Source organism: Pseudorasbora parva, chromosome 3 (genome assembly GCF_024679245.1).
Source record: "Pseudorasbora parva isolate DD20220531a chromosome 3, ASM2467924v1, whole genome shotgun sequence".
In the NCBI taxonomy this organism is placed as follows: Eukaryota; Metazoa; Chordata; class Actinopteri; order Cypriniformes; family Gobionidae; genus Pseudorasbora; species Pseudorasbora parva.
In genome coordinates this window covers 21229454-21252233 of record NC_090174.1, presented here as the reverse complement: position 1 = coordinate 21252233, position 22780 = coordinate 21229454, and the positions used below count along the sequence as shown (strand labels likewise).

Below are 22780 nucleotides of genomic sequence, written 5' to 3'. Positions count from 1 at the left end.
TTCAGCTTTGATCACAGAAATAAATTGCATTTTAAAATATATTCAAATAGAAAAAAAGTTATTTTAAATTGTAACAATATGTCACAATAATACTGGTTTTGCTGTATTTTGGATCAAATAAATGCAGCCTTGGTGAGGAGAAGAGACTTCTTTAAAAACAATTACAAAATCTTAATCTTTCTTGTTGTCAAACTTTTGACTGGTAAGTGCATACATAATATTTTTTTTAATCACGTTTTTAGGGTTATGGTTTCGGTTCAGTAAGTGCTTTTACAATTTTTGTGGGAATTTTTTCTGTTCAAGTGCAAGATTTGAAAGAGAACTCAATATTTGCACGCTATCCACGACACACCATAGGCTCGTTTCAGATAAATGCACACTGCACACACAAATCTTCTCTCAGCGTGCACGAGTTTGCTTTCACGTCTTGCTTTTGAGTTCAGTTTAAACACAGATAGAACATGTGCTGTGCAGTGTGATGGTGGCATAAATGACTGGTCACGTTTACAGTTGAACAAAGTTTACAAAGAGTGATCGTTTTGTCAACTTTTTTAAATGATTTCTGTTATTCTTCTTCTCAATCTCAATCTTCTCAATTTATTGCGAAGCCAGAATGTGTATCAATCAACAGAAACATACCTTCTTCTAAGTCTGTCTGTTTTATGCATTGTTATTTTCAATAAACCACATTATAGATGCATCGTCAGATATGAGATGAACTGCAAGTGCGTGTATTTTGGGGGGTGGGGAGAATGGGTTTTACAAGGAATATGAAGTGCACATAACTAGACCAAAAGTAAAACATTCCTTAATATTATTTTCCTAATTAGCAACACCATGAATTACCATGAATATATTTTGACTGTTTGAGATATTGCCTGGGTCTAATGCTTATGTAATTATGTATTTACCGGACTTCTAACATATACCCTTTCCTGGCTTAACATCTGTTTACCATGCTAACAATCCAAAGATATGATGTCTTAAATACCCAATTATGGGCTATATGGCTTGAATCTTGATTCTTTTTAATCATGATGGGGGCTTTAACTGACATTAGTTCATTATACAATGAGTTCATTAAATGACGAATCAATGGCAGCCTCTTAACTTTGATCACTCAGAGGAAATCCACTCAGCTTATTTTGACTCACGAGTGTCCTGTTGACAACATCTGTTACGGCGTCAAGAAAAATGATATCGGCCTTTTATCTGGGTCAACACTGAAGGTAGAGATTTTGGATGAGCTCAGTGAGTTTACAATAACAACGCAGTAGCTGTGTTTCCCACAACTTTGGAACATGGGATAGGCTACATTTTCCAGCATGCCCTTCTCTCAGCCATTTAAGCCCAGTCTAGTCATAGTATCTGCACTCCCACTGCAGCTCTGTTTGTGTGTGTGTGTGTGTGTGTGTGTGTGTGTGTGTGTGTGTGTGTGTGTGTGTGTGTGTGTGTGTGTGTGTGTGTGTGTGTGTGTGTGTGTGTGTGTGAATAGGCCGGCAGGAAAATATTTGCGCTTATCGTGAGGAAATGTCTGAACGACAACATCCTTATGCTGGTGTCCCTAGGTTAGAATCAGCGTTGGGAGCATGAGTATGTGTGTGTGTGTGTGTGTGTGTGTGTGTGTGTGTGTGTGTGTGTGTGTGTGTGTGCGCGCTCGTCTCTTGTCACTACTTTGGACCTGAATGGAACTTGTATCATGCCAGCCAACATAACCTAAGCCTCAGCTGTGAGGAAACATCACTAAAGTAATTTCTTCCCTTTTTTATTCCATGCATTCATGGGCTTTGAAGGAAGAACTCATATTATATAATGTGATGAGTTATGAAATATATCCTAACTGAACTTTTTGGAGTTAAATCTTAGGAAATTGTGGTTAGAGTCAGTTAGGTCGTTGGTGCCTCTAACAGAACCCCGGTACTGCCAGTCTTCTCAGAAAAGGAAGACTGTTGACCGCAACAACAGTAACGACTGCTTTCGAATGTAATAGGGAGTTTCACAACATGTTATCCCTCTGTTTATACTGGGAAACAATCGAATTTTCATGTTTGTGTTAAAGGATCTGTGCTGTGCAATCTGATATAAATATTTAGTTTTTTTGTGAGGTGACATGAATTCTGTCAGCAAACAGTTGCTCAAATATTTATCCATGTCTAGTGTATTTGAATTTGTGGGTTATGCGTTTAGTGGTGATTTTTTTCACATGTTTTGGATGGTACAGTGAACAGCAAAAATCACTCAATTTCATATGTGAAATATCGTTCGGTAAGATTTTTAATTATTATTATTTTTTTTTAAAAGAAGTCTGCATTTATTTAATAAAAAAAACAGTAATTAAAAAAACCCCCAAAACAATATTGTGAAATATTATTGCTGTTTTGGTTACACTTGATTTTCAGGTGTTCTGAATTATACATTTAGTATATTATTATAAAGTACTATAAGCACAGGGTTTGGTTTAGGGTTAGTTTCATGTAATTATGCATAATTTACTGCAACATGTAACAGGACACTGTAAAATAAAGACTTACCACTGTTAAATATTACAATGTATTTAAAAAATGTTATTTATACCTGTGATGGCTATGCTGAATTTTCAGCACATTACTCTAGCCTTCAGTGTCACGTGATCCTTCAGAAATCATTCTAATGCTTATTTGAAATATGGGCATGTTATGGGCATGCCGCTTCTGGCATTTGAAACTAGATTTGTGATGAAATGGCTTTTTTCTTTCCAGGCTTTAGTGGTCAGAACTGCGAGGAGAACATTGATGACTGTCCAGACCATCGCTGCCTTAACGGAGGGACCTGTGTGGACGGAGTGAACACCTACAATTGCCAATGCAAGCCAGAGTGGACAGGTACCAAAAGCCTACTCGAACCCTACACTTTGATTACAGTTACACACAAAGACAAATTTTTAATAACCAAGGCTAACAAGGCTTCATTGGGTAAAATCTATTTTTATTGGCTTTTGGTTGTATTTGCAGTGTATTTAACAGATATATATATTAATCTCTCAGGTCAGTTCTGCACCGAAGACGTCAACGAGTGCGATTTGATGCCCAATTCCTGCCAGAACGGTGGTACATGCTTGAACACGCAGGGTGGATACAACTGTGTGTGTGTGAACGGCTGGACGGGGGATGACTGCAGCGAGAACATCGATGACTGCGCAGATGCAGCCTGCCACACAGGAGCCACATGTCATGATCGGGTGGCCTCCTTCCTCTGTGAATGTCCTCACGGGCGCACAGGTGTGCATAGTCTTTTCACATGCAACTGAATCATGGTTTGAGGCACTCATTTATTTTATTAGAGCATTAGCTTTGCGAGAGCTTTGAGCAAAACCACTGAAGAATATTTAAAGGGATAGTTCACCTAAAAATGTAAATTCTGTCATCATTTATTCACCGTCAAATTGTTACAAACCTGTATGAATTTGTAGAGTATAGGAAACCAAACAGTTGGGGGGTCCCACTGACTTCCATAGTATGTAGAAAAAAAAACACTACATGGAAGTCTATGTACTATGTTTCGTTACTGACATTCAAAATAATTTATTTTGTGTTCAGCCGAAGAAAGAAATTTATACAGGTTTGGAACAACAAGTAAATTATGAATTTTGAATTTTAGGTGAACTATCCTTTTCAAGACCCCAATTTAGTTTAACGAACCACTTATTTTCTATTGAAACAGGAAGTTAAAGGGTTAGTTCCCCCAAAAATGAAAATTCTGTCAATAGTTACTTACCCTAATGTCGTTAGACACCCATAAGACCTTTGCTCATCTTCGGAACACAAAGGAAGATATTTTTGTTGAAATCCGATGGCTCAGAAAGGCTTTCATTGACACCAATGTAATTTCCTGTCTCAAGAGCTATAAAAGGCACTAAAGATGTCATTAAAAAGTCCATCTCACTACAGTGGCTCTACAATGATTTTATGAAGCGGTGAGAATAGTTTTTTGCACAAAAAACACCTAAATAATGACTTATATAGTGATGGGCATGACATTGGCAATCCAAATCATGAATCAATACGCTGATTCATAACGGTTCGAAACTTTGTTTTGAAATCGGCCCGTCACTTTACAAGTTATTTCAGGGGTTTTTTGTGCACAAAAACTACATAGAATGATTGAAGAGCTGTAGTGAGATGGGATTTGTAACAACGTCTTTAGTGCCTTTTATGGGCCTTGAGAGAGGAAATGACATTGGTGTCAATGAAAGCCTTTCTGAGCAATCAGATTTCAACAAAAATATGTTAATTTGTGTTACGAAGTTGACCGGAGGTCTTACGGGTGGCGAACGGCATTAGGGTAAGTAATTAATGACAGAATTTTCATTTTTGGGTGAACTAACCCTTTAAGATGGAACATATCAATTAGTTTCTTCTTTAGCTGCTAAAGTAGTCAGTCTGTACACTTGCACTTAGATGATGAAAAAGCTAATAGCCATGGACTATTTGGCACAAAACATTGTCAAAACCTGTCATGCTGCTTAAATAGGAGACATTCACTAATTGGCATTGTAATAAATTCCTCTACAAGCTAATTCTCATTGTGTCTCAATGTCTTAGGTCTGCTGTGTCACCTGGATGATGCTTGCATTAGTAACCCGTGTCAGAAAGGCTCCAACTGTGACACCAATCCAGTTAACGGCAAGGCCATCTGTACCTGTCCTCTGGGTTATGTTGGCCCAGCCTGTGACCAAGACGTTGACGAATGCGCACTGGGTAAGTAATGGCTTCTTTAAAAAATACACTTGAATAAAATGAACACAGCAACCACATAGCAATGATCCACTAATAACACCCTGGCAACCTGAATGTACAAGGGATGGAATAATGTACATTCTGTGTCTCTCTTTTAGGTGCAAACCCTTGTGAACATGCTGGAAAGTGTATAAACACAAAAGGTTCCTTCCAGTGTAAATGTCTGCAGGGATATGTGGGAGCTCGATGTGAGCTGGACATAAACGAGTGCATGTCTAACCCATGCCAGAATGATGCTACCTGTTTGGATCAAATTGGAGGCTTCCATTGCATCTGTATGCCAGGTAACCCAAAAGGCCTGCTGCATTTGGTTTAGGACACAGCCTTTATTTAAATGCTCACTATATATTACTTCATACTGGTGATGTCATAACCTCACATGACCAACCTGTTATCCAATAAATAGCATATTTTAGCTCTAACGATACTGATACCTGTCTACATAAAGCTGATCTATTCTGTTTATTATAGACAAAAGAAACACTAATAGCATCGCTAAGACAGGCTGAATTCTCTGGCTAAATCTGAAGCTTATTCCCCTATGCTAATTGGCAGGGTACGAGGGAGTCTTCTGCCAGATCAATACTGATGAGTGCGCCAGCATGCCCTGCCTCAACAATGGGAAGTGCATCGACAAGATCAACAACTACCAATGCGAGTGCCCCACAGGTGAGCATGCAGGGGTCAATCACCTCCCAGGACAGAACAGAGAGGAGAACACTAATCCCTGCCCTGAGGCAGGCTTACACAGCCAGGGCTAAAATGCTCCAAATAATCCATATGAAAGCTTCTGGAAAGTTAGAATTTTTAGACAGTTTTTGCTTGTTGATGTACAGTACTGTGCAAAAGTCTTAGGCACGTTAGTATTTTCACCCAAAAAGTTTTTAAGCCAGTTATTTTTTTATCTTTTGGTGTAGTGTGTTAGTAGGACATATCAGTTTACTGCACATTGCCAAGCATTGCTTTAGCAATTATTTGTAAACATCCAGTGAGATTTTTTATGTACAAGGAGTCTGACAATAGTATGCTCCACACAGAAATCTGATCCCACCATCATCGAGTCCATCTGGGATTACATGAAGAAACAGAAAAAAACTGAGACAGACTAAATCCTGAAGAACACATTACATGTATTTACAACCGAGTGACAACCTTCCGTTCTGTCTCTTGAAGCCAACATGGAAGTGACTTCAAATGCAATTCATCGACTGGCTGCTAGAGACAGGCTCCAAAAGGGAGTCAATTCCATATATCCCCGATGCATAAAAATATATTTAAATCCCGGTTTAAAAATTAGATTTTGATTTAGAAAATTTGCATTTCATAACAACTGTGAGTTTTTTTCTGTTAACTCATCTGTTAAAATGATATTAAGACTGCATAATTAGGGGTGTGGTCATTTGATCGACAGGTGGATGGCTGCTGTCTGTTAGTCCACCCACATCCCGCCTCTTTGGCCATTTTCGGTTATCGGTTAGAGTGACACATGTAGACTTTTAAAGGTCTAGGGTTAGAACGTTACATTTAGATATTGATATTACTGTAATAGAGTGGGCAGCAGAAAAGACCAGACACTAGTGGATAAGGCCAATTGATTTATTCATACATAAAACCGAAGCCACTAGTCAGTATGTGTGCGCTATATTACAATGCATTTTGAAGGAAATATAAAAAAGAAGAAATACAATAAACTAATGGGGAAAAAGGAACTAGGTTGGTGCCAAATTAAAGAAAATAATAAAACAAAAATAGTTCCTAAACTTGGTTCCCCAAAACCCTCTAAACTTCCTAACCAAAGAAAAATGTGAAAAGGATGCCAAGATGGCGACGACTGGCTCCACCCACTTTTGGACTTCAGAAACCTACGGGTGATGTCACGGACACTACGCCCGTATTTTTTTACAGTCTATGGAAGAAACCTACTGCAAAGCTACTTGAAATATTATGTGCAAGTACTTAGTACAAAAAAACAAAAACATTTTTAATGCAAAGGGTGGTCACTCCAAATATTGATTTGATTTAGTTAATACAAGTTAAATTAAATCTATTTATCACATTATGTTTGAAAGCATCCTCAACCATCTTGGAGACGTTGCATCTGCAGTTTTTTGGATTTAGTCTGTTTCAGTTCTTTCTGTTTCTTCATGTAATCCCAGACAGACTCCAAACTCCATGATGGTGAGATCAGATCTCTGTGTATTGCAAAAACCTGCTTATGACATTGATGGTATTCATAAGTCTGTCAGTGTAAAACATTTGGATTGTCATGCAATTAATGGAGTTGGATATAAAATTGTGAATATAAAACTGAATATATTCACAAAATAAGAACGCAGAGTATTTATGTAAACATTTTAATATTAACATTTTATATTAATTTAATTTTAAATCTAAAAATATATTTAAAATGTTTATTAAACTGAGAAATCTGTTTATTTTGAATTTAATGAATTTAGAAATTCAAAATATTTTAATGTTTTCTTTAAATTAACTATTTAATATAATTAATTACTCCATGACTACATATTCAAATGTTCTGAATGTTGTTCACTGCAGATATCTAACATTTATTATTATTATACTTTACTTTGATCCTTTGTCCAGCTCTAATGATGCAACATTAATTTAGTTGAAAATCTAAGTCTGTGAAAAAGGCTTTTCTTGCAGGAAAACAGCACATTTAGGATGGAGAGGAATTCATGCATAAATAAAAGAGGGTAGACCAGAGGTACAATATTAGGCATGATGAGGCTGTGTAACAAAAGCGGCCTACGAGGACTATAACCCTCAAGAGTGGTGTAGAGGAGTTTGGAAGACGGTTAGCTGAAGAAGTGGAAGCTAGGCCTCTTCTCTGTTTCAGATGGAAATCAGAGCTCCTTTTCAGCATGCAGCGCAGGGATCCCTTTCAGTAGTTTACACACTGAATCCATAGCAACTGCAATGAACGCTTTTTGCAATGTGGCATTTTAGCGGTTCAGAAGAAATTCCTGTTTTTTCTGAAGATGCATGAGACAGACCTTGATTACAGATGCCAGGGGGTCTCTGGGAATGGCATAAGCAAGCTAAGAATTTGTTATCAGGTTTATCACTATAATTAAACAAGATGTGTAAGTACATTTCTAAATGTAATCAGATTTATGTATGCCTTTTAACATACAATAAAGAAGCCTAAAAGAAATCCAATGGATTTACCAACCACCTTACACAGCAACAATTAGCTTTAAAAAAGTGTTATTGTTGAAGAACTTTAGTCTCAACCTGTGATATATGTCCCATAAGTCTCTGCACTGATGGATTTGTAGCCCTTAATGTGTTCAGACTGTATATTTGAACAGCAGACGTCTTTAGCGAGGGATTAAAATAACTGAGGGAGAAAGCACAAATGTTGGGGGTTCCTGAGCGGCAGGGCTGCTGAATGGCATGAGGTCAGGGGTTGCGTGAGGCTCTTTTAGTGAGACAGACTCAAAGAGGGGGGCGAGGGCTGGATGGGAGAATGCACATTGTGATGGAAAACTTCTACGGAACAAAGGAGGCAACCGGCATGGCTTGGCGTTTCACTGAATAGACAGTTCCCCTTTGTCTGGTGCCCTTGGTCAGGAGGCCTTGGAAGGTTTTTACCGCCATTTTACCCCCTTCTCCCCTTCTCACCATGATGGTTTGTTGAAAAGCAGCTTGAAAACATGAGCGAAAGAGAGAGCGGGGTAAAGCTTGCTGCCATGCATTAATGAACACTTGCTTAGTTGTATAGACGAGTGTGGAGGAATGAAGTGAGTCCAAACCAGAGGAATGATTGTAATGACTCCCTACTCTTTCCTCTTACCTCCCTCTCAGGATTCTCGGGTAGCCAATGCCAGTTTGACATCGACGAGTGCGCTAGCACCCCCTGTAAAAACGGGGCCAAGTGCATTGATGGGCCCAACATGTACACCTGCCAGTGCACCGAAGGTATGAAGACGCCATCCGCTTTTTTCAGTTTTTTAAAGTTTTTTAAAAGTCATGAAATATGTAAAATACATCATGGAAGAGTTGTATTTATGCTCTAAAATATTTATTTGGCTATTAATTGCTCTAAAAGTCAAAAAGGTAAAATTATGACCAATATGTAAACCAATATGTAGATACTAATATGTACTAAAATGTACCTCTAGGGTACTATTATGCACATTGTAGGGTTTAAAAAGGTATAAAGATGCACCTTTTTAAAAGGTACCATCCCAGTGACAGCTTTGTATCTTTTTTTTTTCTGAAAGTGTGGAAAAACTGGGAAGTTCCAGGGCCAGAATATGAGAAAACGCTGTGTTATAATAAATTTAATAAATTAATCTGTTTTCTTTTTAGGTTACACAGGGCAGCACTGTGAGACAGATGTAGATGAGTGTCTATCCAACCCATGTCACTATGGCACCTGTAAAGATGGCCTGGCATCCTTCACCTGTTCCTGCCGCGCAGGTTTCATGGGTCGTCTGTGTGAGATCAACATTAATGAGTGTCTCAGTCAGCCGTGCCAAAATGGAGGCACCTGCCAGGACCGTGAGAATGCCTACTTATGCATCTGCCCAAAAGGAACCGCAGGTGCCACTTTTTACTGCAACGGCCAGAAATGATTATATTCCTACCTGTGAAAAGCTCTTCTGGTCATTTACTTTAATTATATTGTGTTTTAACAGGTGCTAACTGCGAGGTTAACTTAGATGACTGTCAGAGCAATCCCTGTGATTATGGAAGGTGTATTGACAAGATAAATGGTTACGAGTGTGCCTGTGAACCAGGATACACAGGTGAGTGGTCTCAGATCATGTGCTTAATACACAAATACATGGCAACTGAAATATAAAAACAGTTATAACATGTTAAATTAGATTTTAATAGAATAGTTACCAGTCAATTAAAACACGTTCATTATTTACTCATTCCAGACCTGTATTCTGTTATTGATTTTTGAAACATGAAAGGTATCTTCTATAATAGTTCATAACAATAGTTATGGAACAATAGTTCATAGTGGCCATGGCCTGTCAAACTTCAGAAAGGACTATAAAATATAAAAGTCAAGTGTGAAAAACAGACTGAAATTATTTGAAATTATTCAATGATAATTATCACTTTATAACTGCAGCTCTAAAAGATTTCAACGACTCGGAGAAGCAAGCTAAAATTGCATGGTTTCTTCAGCAAATGCATTTGCTTTCTATCTTTTGATTCTGTTAACTAATGGTTAGGTTTAGTGTAGGATGATACTTTGATTTTAAACCAATAGAGCTTTAGAGAGAGAGAGAGAGAGAGAGAGAGAGAGAGAGAGAGAGAGAGAGAGAGAGAGAGAGAGAGAGAGAGAGAGAGAGAGAGTGCCCTTTTTTTTTTTTTTTTTTTTTTTTTGAGTGATTCTAAGGTTAATGTTAGTGTTGGTTTTAGTGTTGTGTAAGCAATCATCATGAGCAGTGAAATCTTTAGAATCAGGTGGGGTTTGTGCTTAACTGGGTTGAAAAAAAAACAATAAAACCACTAAAATAAGAAGCAAAAGAAAAAAAAGTCAGGGTGGCTGCCCACAGGTTTTCAGTCAATCATCGATGACTTTTTGCATGCTTAGGTTTGCTGACAACAGATTGGCTGACATGTCTTGGGAGGGCAGAGCTTTGGAGGGAGGGTGTGTGGTCTAGAGAAAGTTAGCAAATGAAAAAGTAACTTTTTTTATTATTATTTTGTTTGCTTGTACTCCCACGTGTCCCCTCTACAATTTCATAAGGAATCTAAACTGTGCTCTTATTTGCCAAGATACCAAAGAGATTTCAGTATTAACTCAAACATCAAATTCTTCCAAGACCCAATTATCTGAGCTATTAGCCACATCCAATGCATAACTCTAAACTGCACATCAACATATGTCTTATTTTTTGTCTTTTAGTAGATAAAGCTTGGACAAATACTGTTGATACTTAAATGAAACATACTCTACTAAGTCTTCTGAGCTTTGGAAAAGCCACTGTGTATGTGGTGAAAAGGCAGGCTAGGTGGTATATTGAGCCCAGGCCTTTATCAGTGTAGAAGAGATGGGAAGTCAACAAAGAGTTCAACAGGTGAGACAGGCAACAAAGCAGGGTGGGGAGAGACAGCTGGGCAGCGAGCAGACACTCGGCCTGGGCCGCGGTGTTGGCTTACAGTCTCGCCCAATCCGCCGCCTGCCGAGCAAACACGCAAGCCAGCCCGCTCCCCTATTCAGCCAGAGATATCCAGGACATCTGGGAGTTTGAAAGGAGAAAAGATTCGCAAAAGATTTGTGAAAGTCGATCTTTTAAAAGGGGGAAGTTGGCCAGTCCTTTAAAGACAAGTGACAAATGAAACCTCTGCCTTTATGCTGGGCATTGCGTTTGGTGAATAGTGGTGCTGCCTGAAGTGGAGTCTAAAAGCTGGACCTTAAGCCTTGGATTTCAAGAAAAACAAGGAATGGCCTAATGAATGCTGTTGATTCAGAAGTTATTTTGACTACCATATGACATGTGACACTAACCATTTTCATAATTCTTTTTTGTTTTGTAGGGAAAATGTGCAACATCAATATTGATGAATGTGCCATAAACCCCTGTCACAATGGTGGAACCTGTGTTGATGGAGTCAATGGCTTTACATGTCTGTGCAAAGAGGGGTATCATGACACTACCTGCCAATCACAGCTCAACGAATGCCTTAGCAACCCCTGTATCCATGGACACTGTGAAGACAAAGTCAATGGGTATGTATTATTTTTTAAGAAGTTAATACTTCAGCAAGGATATATTAAACTGATCAAAAGTGAGACTTTAATAATTGAATTAATATAATATAAAACATAATCTAATTCTAATAATCCATGAACTTTGCTGCCATAACATGGGTGCAGCGGTGCAGTGATATTGCACGGTGCCTGAAAATAGGCTAACTTCCGTCAACATAAACAATTTGGCAACTTGCTTTGCACAGAGAGCATGCTGGGAAATAAATTCCTATTTTCAGGCCCTGCGTAATATCAATATCAAAGCAGCAAAGTTCCTGGATTTCTACACAGGAATGAGAGAATAGTCCCTAGCCATATCAGTCTAGGAGATCACAACTTTTCATTTTCCGTTGGTCATAGTACACAACTATACACATCAAATGTAAATAGGAAAACGTTATTTTGTACTTATTGAGCAGTAGGCTAGATGGAGCCGTTTACCTTCAGTCTTTGTGCTAAGATAGACTAGATACGAGATATGGCACGCACGGAGATGAGAATGGTATGTTTAGACTTATCTAACTCTGGGGTTTGTCCCCAAAATTCGGCGTGTTCCTTTAAAACATTTTACTGACCCCAAACTTTTGATAGGTAGTGTATATCAGATTGAATAAACAGACATAGAAGCAGCTAAATTTTTTACAAATCATAGGTTTTTATTAAACCCACTAAACAATGTCTCACAATCTTGCCTGAAAAACATAGCCATACCAGTTTAAGATGATCAAGATTGCCTACTGGGTCAAACAGCCTAAGCTAACCAGACGGTTTTGGAGTGGATTTTGCACTTTCCAGTTGGTTAGTCTGAGAGACCAGCTTGCTAGCTAGTTAAACCAGCTGCAAACTATCTTGGCCAGGCTGTGAGACTTAGTTTAAACCAGTTAAGACTAACAAACCATCTCAACTCAGTTTAAGATGAGATGTTTTGTTCAGCATTTCCATAAGCTGGTCTAGATCAGCCTTATGACCAGCCAGGAACATGTACTATAAAATGACTTTAAGCTGGCTTTAACTGCTAGATTGTAAAAAAAAAAAAAAAAAATCCCTTTAGCCAAATGTATCCATCAGATCTTGTTTCTTATAGATATAACTGTATATGTGACTCTGGATGGAGTGGTGTTAACTGTGACATCAATAACAACGAGTGTGAGTCCAACCCCTGTATGAATGGAGGCACCTGTAAGGACATGACCAGCGGCTACGTCTGCACATGCCGTGCCGGCTTCAGTGGTTAGTATCATTCAGTCTGCTAATGCACTGTAACTATGTGAAAATGCCGTTTGAAACTCACTGCGTCTTTCTAACATTTGATTATAGGTCCCAACTGCCAAACTAACATCAATGAATGTGCCTCCAACCCTTGCTTGAATCAAGGAACCTGTATTGATGATGTGGCCGGATATAAATGCAACTGTTTGCTGCCTTACACTGGTATGAGTTTAGCTTTATTCATGACAATTTTACTAGTATGTAGCTGTGATTGTTTAGCTAATAAAATCAGGGTTTCCCAAACGGTGTTTTGCAAAGTTGATGAAAAGCTAATAATTTATTAAGTTCATTAATATTTAACTAATAATAAATTACGTTTTAATTATAAAAATAATAAAAAATAATAATAATTTAAATAAAAAAAAGATAAAAGTCTCAAAAAGATAAAAGCATAGATATAAAAAAAATACCTTTTTAGTTTACCTGTATGTCACAGGTTAACCCACATCAGGGAATGTGAATATGTTGTTTAATTTAAATATGACGTGAATATAAATATTTCACGTCAAAATACCCGGTTTATAGTTTTTTTCTAAAAGTACTGACAGATATAAGAAAAAAAAAGTTCCTGGTTGTTATATATTTAAATAGATATTACCCCTTTAAACCCCATGATATCTTGACAACGAGCTTTTTTTAAATGTATTAATTTATTTCCTTTTGAAACAGGAAGTTGGGGTGGGCTATTGCTTCTAAACAGCCAATACCCTTTAGTTTAAGACACAGCTGTAAACAATGTTTCGCTAGTGAGAAGGGGACATTTTATTCTAGAAGCATTTTATTAAACACAATTTGAGATTAACCTGCGTGTGCAGGTGCGTGTGCAGCGTATCCATTTTCTTGAAGATAATTTTTGTGTGTGTTAGTTTTACCAAACTTAAACCACTTTAAATCATGTGTAGTTTGTAGCTTGTGAAGATACAATTTCAATGTCAGGAACAAGTGACCCCTTCCATCAATCTAGTCCCTGTGTGTTGACAATGGCCTTTTAAAGAGCCCTGCAAGTATCACTGTTGACAATACAGGAAAATGTGATTTCAGCAGACGATACATTCTTTCCTCTCACTGTGTTATTTGACAAAACAGATAATGATGTTCTGCCTCTGGAACAGAAATTATATTAATTCCCAGTGACTTTCTTTTTTGGAAAAATCCACACATCATATCAAGAATAACAAGAATCTGTTCGTACCAGGGTGGGAACAGTAGCCTGTCATGTTTCCTGTTTGCCCTACTTCCTCTCTCACAGAAACGCAAATGGCCAGACAATGGCAGGAAAACCTGCTGGCTTCCTGCAGGGTCCGGCCGTCGTGGAAACAGATAGGCCAAATGTGCTTTGCTTTGCTAGAACTGACAAGCTAATCTCCAACAGAGAAAAAGAGGAGTCGAGACAACCTGTGCTGAAACATAGTGTCACCTTCTATATTTAGGCCTCCTTAAAGGAAGAACGTCTCCTCTTTAAAAGACAAATTTGTGCATAGAAGGTTTTTTAATGCTTTGTATTTTGTATTTTATCTTCCAGGTGAGAACTGTGAGACCCTGTTGGCCCCGTGCAGCCCTAAACCTTGTAAGAATGGAGGTGTATGTAAGGAGTCTGAAGACTACGAGAACTTCTCTTGTGTGTGCCCTGAGGGATGGCAAGGTAGAAACTTCACAAACCTAATAGGAAATTCTTTCCTAGCATTAATATTATGCATAACTATATTCATATTTTGTGCTCTCCCTCTTGTAGGCCAAACGTGTGAGGCGGACATTAACGAATGCGTCAAAAACCCTTGTCGAAATGACGCCGTCTGTCAAAACTCCATTGGCAGCTACAAATGCAGTTGCAAATCGGGCTACACTGGCCGCAACTGTGAGACGGACATTGACGACTGCAAGCCCAGTAAGTGTCCTGTTTCATCCTTATTTCGATTTAGTGCAGGGGTGTCAAGCTCAGATTCCTGAAGGGTCACTGCTCCAACCCTAATTAAACACAACTGAACCAGCTAATCAAGGTCTTCAGGATTACTAGAAACAAAAGGGTGCGTCTCAATCAGCTCCCTAGTTCAGTAGTCATGGCACTGATCAGGACATACATCAATGGGCTGACTCCCTGATTACTGAACTAGGGAGCTGATTAAGACACACCCAAAGCCACTGGAAGGCAAACCTACAACCTTTAGTCAAAAAGCGTAATGGCTGGAACACAGGAAAGGAGACCAGAGGCAATTTTTTTTAAATGGATGTCAATGGATATGAGGCCTCACTATACTAAATAAACTGCTTTTGTGAGGAAATAGCTTATCATTTAATGAATCGACTGCCTGTCGATTAATCTTCAACATGTTTCATTATATGTATATTATTTTATTTTTTTATAAGAGAAGACAGAGAAGGGAATGTAGGACTCGTTTACGGCATTGCCATAATATTTACTAGTAATATTGAGTGATATTGTATATTGTCTAAGACAGTAAAATTTCTAAAAATTTCTTTACCAGTTATGATTAGATTTGAACTGTAATCACTATTATAAGTGCATGTATGCATATGATGCTGATAATATGCATTTTTATGAATAAAGAGAAAATAAATAATTTAATTATAAATATTGTTATATTGTGTGTTGTTTAATGAAAAAAAAGTGTTGTTTCTATCGCTGCCAGATTTATGACTGCTGTGTGCCTGATGATAATAGAACACTTTTTAATGAATATAGGTAAAATAAATACATATTATGTTTTAGTGTAATCTTAAATGTAGTTTTATGGGCCCTGCAGTGACTAGTAATTTGCTCTTTTTTCCACATATTTATATATTAAAGTACATTCTACAAATAATGCAGTCCTACTGTACGTTTACTAGCGCTTTAACACCAAATATAGAACATTTATTCACTAGACAAACACTAATCCACAAGAAACTGATTAACGTAAACTGTAAGTGCCTGTCATAAAATGTTTTGTGGCGGGCACTAGACATGTGCCGATTTTCGGTAATGCGATATATCATGATAATGAATATGCACAATATTGTTATCGTGGGCACTTCAAAATATCGTAAATAATAATTTATTAACAATTATTACATTTTTTATAATGCGCTCAAGAATACTTTGCCCATTAACCGTATAAATGCTCAACACCGCTGTATTCTGCATCAAAGGGATGCACGCTCAGATGTAAATGAGAAGCACATGAATGAGTGAGGGAGACGCGCTAATGAAGTGCCACTCAATGACAGCAGAGGGCGCTGATGAACTGCAGAATGCAGCCATTACCCCGGAAACCCGCAAACAAATCAACCGCGCTAGTGAGGTTTTTAAAATAGCCCTTCGTTTTTTGTTATCTGTAATTTTTTTTTTTTTTTTGTAATCACGATGTCATTGGCCTGACCAGAGTTTGGTTTTTACAGCTCAGAAGTGTATTGAGAGTTGCTAGACGACACTCACGGCAGATTAGATTTGCTGCCTCTAGGTTGCATCTAGATATTTAGGCTACAGGAGCGGAGTTTAACACATGAACTAGTGTATCTTGTCTTGATGTCTTAATTCGTCCTTTTCCTCTAGACCCTTGCAGTAATGGTGGCTTCTGCAAAGACGCGGTGAATGCCTTCACCTGCACCTGCCTACCAGGGTTCCGGGGCAGCAGATGTGAGGAGGACATTAATGAATGTGATAGTAACCCGTGTAAAAACGGTGCGAACTGCACTGATTGTGTGAACAGTTACACATGTACCTGTCCACCTGGATTCAGTGGGATTCACTGTGAGAACAACACACCTGACTGTACTGAGAGGTAACAACTGCACTCTTATTTGTGGCATTTGTAGAAGTTGTCAAGTGCAAATAATGATATTTGCTAACAAGTCACTGTTTGGGCTATAACAGACAATTGTTACAACCTACCAAAAGGCAACAGGTCAAAGCCATCTCCACTCTCTTAGAAACATATTAAGCAATAGTAGACACACACCAATGAACAATATAAAATTCAAATCCCATACACCATTTCTGCACAGCAATATAGGTGTCTATGAGATGTCTTGGGCAAACTCACAAATCAAGAACTGGCTGAAAAACTTGGGAGACACTACAAGAGAACCCAGAAAAATCACATGTAGAACCTTATTAGCACTTAACTAATAACAAACTAAAACATACAGTATGTTTTTTATCATACTTAACACTGAAACTAAAACCTCAATGTTTTATACAAAATGCATAATAAATATACTAAATTCGTTGGAGAGAAGCAGAATTTCCCTAAATATATTGTAGACTGCAAACATGGCAGAATACCTGACCACTGTGACCAACACAACATATATCACATATGGAAAATACTTTCAAATACTTATTAATACATCTTTTTTATTTTTATTTTTTATTTTTTAAAGAAATTTTGTTTTATTCAGCAAGGACATTAAATTGATCAAATGTGACAGGAAATACATTTATAATGTTTCAAAATCTTTTTTCACAGATATATTAAGCAGCAACACTATTTTCAATATTGATAATACTAAGATTTTTTTATTGAGCACCAACTCAGCATATTACAATGATTTATAAAGTATCATGTGACACTGAAGACTGGAGTAATGATGCTAAAAATTCAGCTGTCATCACAGAAATAAATTACATTTTCAAATATATTAAAATAAAAAACAGTTATTTTAAATTGTAATAATATTTCACAATATTACTGGCTTTGCTGTCTTTTTGATCAAATAAGAAGACACTACTTTTAATTAAAATCTAATGGACCCCAAACTTTTGAATGATAGTGTACATTGAACTGTCATTCTGACATGTAAAGAAAATTCAATATTATGCCTCTATAAATGGCTATCATGAAACCACTGATCTCAGCTCAGCTCTAGCACTACTTCTTCCTCTGTTGTCCATTAGCACCCCCTCTGGTGAACAAATGACAATGCAATCAGATCAGCGTTGCAGGCCATTATAAATTACCTGTAAAAACTAAATGATTATAATTAAGGTAGTAAATATGACTGATAATCATGTTTTTTTTTCAGCTCTTGTTTTAATGGTGGCACATGTGTAGATGGCATCAACAGCTTCACTTGCCTATGCCCATCGGGGTTCACTGGTAACTACTGCCAGCATGACATCAACGAGTGTGACTCCAGACCCTGCATGAATGGAGGCACCTGTCAGGACAGCTATGGCACATACAAATGCACCTGCCCTCAGGGATACCATGGCCTCAACTGCCAGGTAACAAATCACATCTATGAACAGAGTTTATGTTAATAGCAAGGGTTTATGATGTCACCAACCCGGAAAAGAAGCTCGTTGTTGTCCAAACCGGCCGATTTTGTAGGCAATTAACTGCCATAACTTTAAAGACAATATCTCCGTTTACATTGAACTTTCAGCGCTGTAACTTTGCAGATACTGTTTATGCTCAAGCAGCAACATTACACACTAACTAAAGTTAAAAAAGTGAAATCGCATGCAGCCACCTTTTAAACAAAAGGTGTCTATGTAAAATGAATATATGTTAGTATAACTTTAAAAATGGCTGAACGTTGCTCAAATTAAATGAACATGTATTTTACACAATATTCTATAAAAAAATTAAATATATATATATATATATATATATATATATATATATATATATATATATATATATATATATATATATATATATATATATATATATATATATATATACTTGTTTTAAGTAGTCAATGACAGTAACTGAAAAAATGATGAAATTATATATTAACACTTTTATATCTGTAACACAAATTTGTTAAGATAAGTTAACTTGTAACTAATGACTAACAACTTGTCTAATCCATCTAGTTAGCTAGTTAACAAAGCTAGGTTGATTCATTGTATCTGTTAACATGAATAAATGCACTGTGAACTAACATGAACATAAACATTTTTATTAAATAACATTAACAAAGGTTTATAAATGCTGTAAAAATATATTGCTCATGTTAGTTCATGCATTAATGAGACCTTATTGTAAAGTGTTACTTATCTATCCTAAATTTATATCAGAACTTGCAGATGTTTCAATAAAAAATAAAATAAATAAATAAATAAAACCACACTGTATGAATTCTTGTCTCGCAGGAGCTGGTTAACTGGTGTAAGCCGTCTCCCTGTAAGAATGGAGGTATCTGTAGACAGAGCGGCACTAGGTACAGCTGCCAGTGTCAGACAGGCTGGACTGGTTTATACTGCGATGTCCCCAGCGTTTCTTGCGAGGTGGCCGCCAAACAGCAAGGTAGGTTTGTTTGTATAAAATAAAATATCTTTGCCACTTACCACGCATTTTGGCGAGGCTGTTCATTTAACCAATCTGCTGTGATGCTTCTCCCACTTTTAGGTGTAGAGGTTATGCGGCTGTGCCGTAACTCTGGCCAGTGTCTGGATGCTGGAAACACACACTACTGTCACTGTCAGGCCGGATACACAGGCAGCTACTGTGAGGAGCAGGTGGATGAATGCATTCCCAATCCCTGCCAGAACGGAGCAACCTGCACCGACTACCTGGGTGGCTATTCCTGCGAAGTAAGTAAAGAAAATCTGTTGGTTAGGGAGAGGAATGACTAGAAGAAGATACTTTATGTTTATGCCTGCTAAATCTCCCTTCTTTGTAAAAGAATTGCTTGTTTGGCAAAGAAGGAAGAAATCGCCAAGTAAACAGAAACAGGCTTGTTTTATGTTTGCCATTAATTCGCCTCGCTCTTTCTCTGGTTTCTTGAAGTGCGTGCCAGGTTATCATGGAGTGAACTGCTCTGATGAGATCAATGAGTGTCTGTCTCAGCCCTGCCAGAACGGGGGCACATGCATCGACCTGATCAATACCTACAAATGCTCCTGTCCCCGGGGAACACAAGGTCGGGTATCACTTCCTCTGTTTTGCTCTTTTTGCCCATTCCACACTTCATTAATTAGGTCTTAACTGTTATTAGCAGGCTTAGATGTTTCTATTTGATTGATGTAGTCATGCTTAATTACATCTCATAGATGGAGTTTCATTTCATAAAATGGACAGAAACTTTCAAACAGTGTTATATTACCCAGTTAACTGTCCTTTCTTATTGTCTGTAGCTCTGTAATTTTAAGACATCATAGGAACACTCAAATCAAGAGAAGCATCCATATATCTTAATTTCTTTATTTTTTGGTACGAAACTATGAACATATTTTTAAAAATATATTTAATTTTCCATCATATTACAAATAGACAAATTTCTCCTATACTTAGTTAAAATTTTCTAAATTCAAGTTTATGTAAAGTTTTACAATTTAAAGTTTTTTATGCTTAGAGTATCACATTGTTAACTTAACAACATGCTAACATCCAACTCAACATATAACTCTAGGGTTAATCACAGCATTACAAACTTAAAGTCCTCATGAAATCAAAATCGGTCTTATTTACTTTGTTAGCACATATTACAGGTCTTAGGGTGAACAATTACGCCCGTTTCACACATACTCCGTCTGCAGTGCGTGTGCGGTGCGTGTTGCGTTGCGTGTGCGTTGCAGGAGCCCCATGCCCTGTTGTGCTTTCACATATGCTGCGTTTGCAGTCCGCAACTGATCCGCTGTTGCACACCACAAACACAGCATTTATTCATTATTTTTTATTTAAAATCCAAAAGTTTTTACTGAACATGCCTCGTCAGAATTCCAATTCTCTTTGTTTACTCTTTAATAGAAGTCAGGTTACGTTGGCTACTACATTTAAACAATTTATTAAATTCATTTATTCATATTTATATACTTTAGATTTAGCTTACACAAGTGGCAAAACATTTAAACATAGTTTATAGCCTTAAATCAAAAACATTTTAAATTAGAAACTTACAATGGTCTATTCAAAAACAGCCGACTCTCGTCTTTTCTTTCGTTTTAACACCCTTTTAAAAGAAATCCTGCCGGTCAAAAAGAACTTTTCACCTCCAAGAAAGTACGAGTGCTATCCATTATGGCACATTTTTTTACCTAAATGCCAGGTAAGGTGTCGTTTTGTTGCTTTACTTGAGAAAAAAAGCCATGTCTTGACTTTGAAACAAGTATATTTTAAATTATATGCATCTGTGGTGAAATTACTAGATTTTCGCTTCAGTGCATGTTTATTTTAATGCGAACAATGTTCTATCACTTTAATGCAGCAACGCAGCGCAGCAAAAAATAGACTCGGTACGAAAACGATCCGTGCACTGCTGCAGACGCAACGCACCTGGAACGGACTGACGGACAGCATCCGCGTGCAGTGTGAAAGCTGTCACCCGTTAACATGGGTACTGAAAAAAATACGCACCGCACACGCACTGCAGACGGAGTATGTGTGAAACGGGCGTTAGTCTGTGCAAGTTAAACAGAAAAAAATAGTTTGCTGTGGTAATCTTTAATCAAAATCTGAAAATGTACTTCCGGTCTGGAAACGGCATTCCTTCTCAGATGATGTCAGTTTGACGGCTTGCAGTTTAAAATGCATAACCAATACCCTCTACCGTTCATCTGCTATGAGTTCAAGATAGAGAGGAGCGCTGAGGTAAAGCGCCCTGCCCTCTATTCAATATTCCGTTTCACTTGGAAATACGTCACTGCACTGAAGAAAACTCACTTGCTACTTCCGATTAAGTGGGAATTTAAGTAAAAAAGTATTTGAAAAATCGGACAAAACCACAAAGATACAAGACGGTGTACATAACAGCTTTAATGAGGGAACGAACTACAATCCCATGAAGCATTGTGAATGACAATCAAAACAAAAATGATGAATAATTATAGACCTGTAGTTTTAAAGATGTTGATATATCTGTTGAGAAAATGAATTGGATTTGGACTTCCAGATCCTGACGTTTGCACTGTTTCTATCTATCTAATCAGTCAGTAATGACTATTATGCTGCCTTAGAGGACAGCTGACTATTTAGGCAGTATACAGAAAGGCAGCTTATTAGGTTTTGGAACAGAGTCTATATTTACATGTCTGGTAAAGTGTGTAAGAACAGCTTTTATTACACCTTTCCCCGCCGCTCCTCTCTCAGGTGTGCACTGCGAGATCAACATTGACGACTGCACACCCTTCACTGACCCCATCACCCATGAGCCCAAATGCTTTAACAAGGGCCGCTGTGTGGACCGTGTGGGTGGGTACCACTGCATCTGCCTGGCCGGATATGTGGGGGAACGCTGTGAGGGGGACGTCAATGAATGCTTGTCCAACCCTTGTGACCCCCGTGGCACGCACAGCTGCATTCAGCTCACAAACAACTACCGCTGCGAGTGTCGCACAGGATACACAGGTACAGCACATGCTACTGTGGACCATTTCTTCTTTGATTTAGAGAGTAGTGCTACACTCTGACATTGGTGTAAAACTGTGTAATAACCTTGTTTGTGTATCCCTACAGGCCAACGCTGTGACAAAGTGTTTGACGGCTGTAAGGGGAAACCTTGTCATAATGGAGGCACCTGCGCTGTGGCTAGCAACACTCCTCATGGCTTCATCTGCAAATGTCCACCGGTTGGTCACATTCACTGATACATTTAGCCACTTTGACTTCTTTGCAACATTCAATATTGTTCTTACCACTTTTGCCTTATTATTTCATATCCACTAAAGAGGATATTAACTAATTGTGCAGATCCTATACACACAATTTTTATAGATGTGGCATAAAATAAAATAAAATAATGCACTACATGGAGCAATGAACTTTCTCATTTGCGTTTCCATTTTAGTCACAAGGTCGCAGATTTATTCTATTGTTCTAAAGTAATTTCCATGCTTACATGGAATATAAAAAATATAAAACGAAGGAGAAGCCTAAAAAAAGGGGCGTAAAAAAAGTCGGGCCGTCAGGCTCGGACATAAATGCAATAAAGTGTGTTGCCAAAAACGGTTGTCATTTCTATTTTGAGGCAGCAGCGGTGTTGTCGGCAACTGCTGAATGTAACTAAAAAAGTAACTTGTAATCTAACTTAGTTACTTTTAAAATCA

At 37.8% G+C, this 22780-nt stretch overlaps 1 protein-coding gene across 1 annotated transcript in view; it reads left to right on the top strand.

Annotated features, from left to right (window-relative positions):
* notch1b (notch receptor 1b) overlaps nucleotides 1-22780 on the top strand; it is a 55409-nt gene that overhangs the window by 19991 nt on the left and 12638 nt on the right. Inside the window, exons 5-24 of the mRNA XM_067438084.1 lie at nucleotides 2739-2861; nucleotides 3024-3257; nucleotides 4581-4736; nucleotides 4874-5059; nucleotides 5331-5444; nucleotides 8607-8720; nucleotides 9114-9347; nucleotides 9443-9553; nucleotides 11307-11499; nucleotides 12605-12750; nucleotides 12838-12951; nucleotides 14312-14431; nucleotides 14522-14674; nucleotides 16340-16568; nucleotides 17812-18013; nucleotides 18890-19043; nucleotides 19146-19330; nucleotides 19527-19659; nucleotides 21825-22082; nucleotides 22191-22303. Of these exons, the coding sequence (XP_067294185.1) occupies nucleotides 2739-2861; nucleotides 3024-3257; nucleotides 4581-4736; nucleotides 4874-5059; nucleotides 5331-5444; nucleotides 8607-8720; nucleotides 9114-9347; nucleotides 9443-9553; nucleotides 11307-11499; nucleotides 12605-12750; nucleotides 12838-12951; nucleotides 14312-14431; nucleotides 14522-14674; nucleotides 16340-16568; nucleotides 17812-18013; nucleotides 18890-19043; nucleotides 19146-19330; nucleotides 19527-19659; nucleotides 21825-22082; nucleotides 22191-22303 (3272 nt within the window). The remainder of the gene's footprint in view (nucleotides 1-2738; nucleotides 2862-3023; nucleotides 3258-4580; nucleotides 4737-4873; nucleotides 5060-5330; nucleotides 5445-8606; nucleotides 8721-9113; nucleotides 9348-9442; nucleotides 9554-11306; nucleotides 11500-12604; nucleotides 12751-12837; nucleotides 12952-14311; nucleotides 14432-14521; nucleotides 14675-16339; nucleotides 16569-17811; nucleotides 18014-18889; nucleotides 19044-19145; nucleotides 19331-19526; nucleotides 19660-21824; nucleotides 22083-22190; nucleotides 22304-22780) is intronic.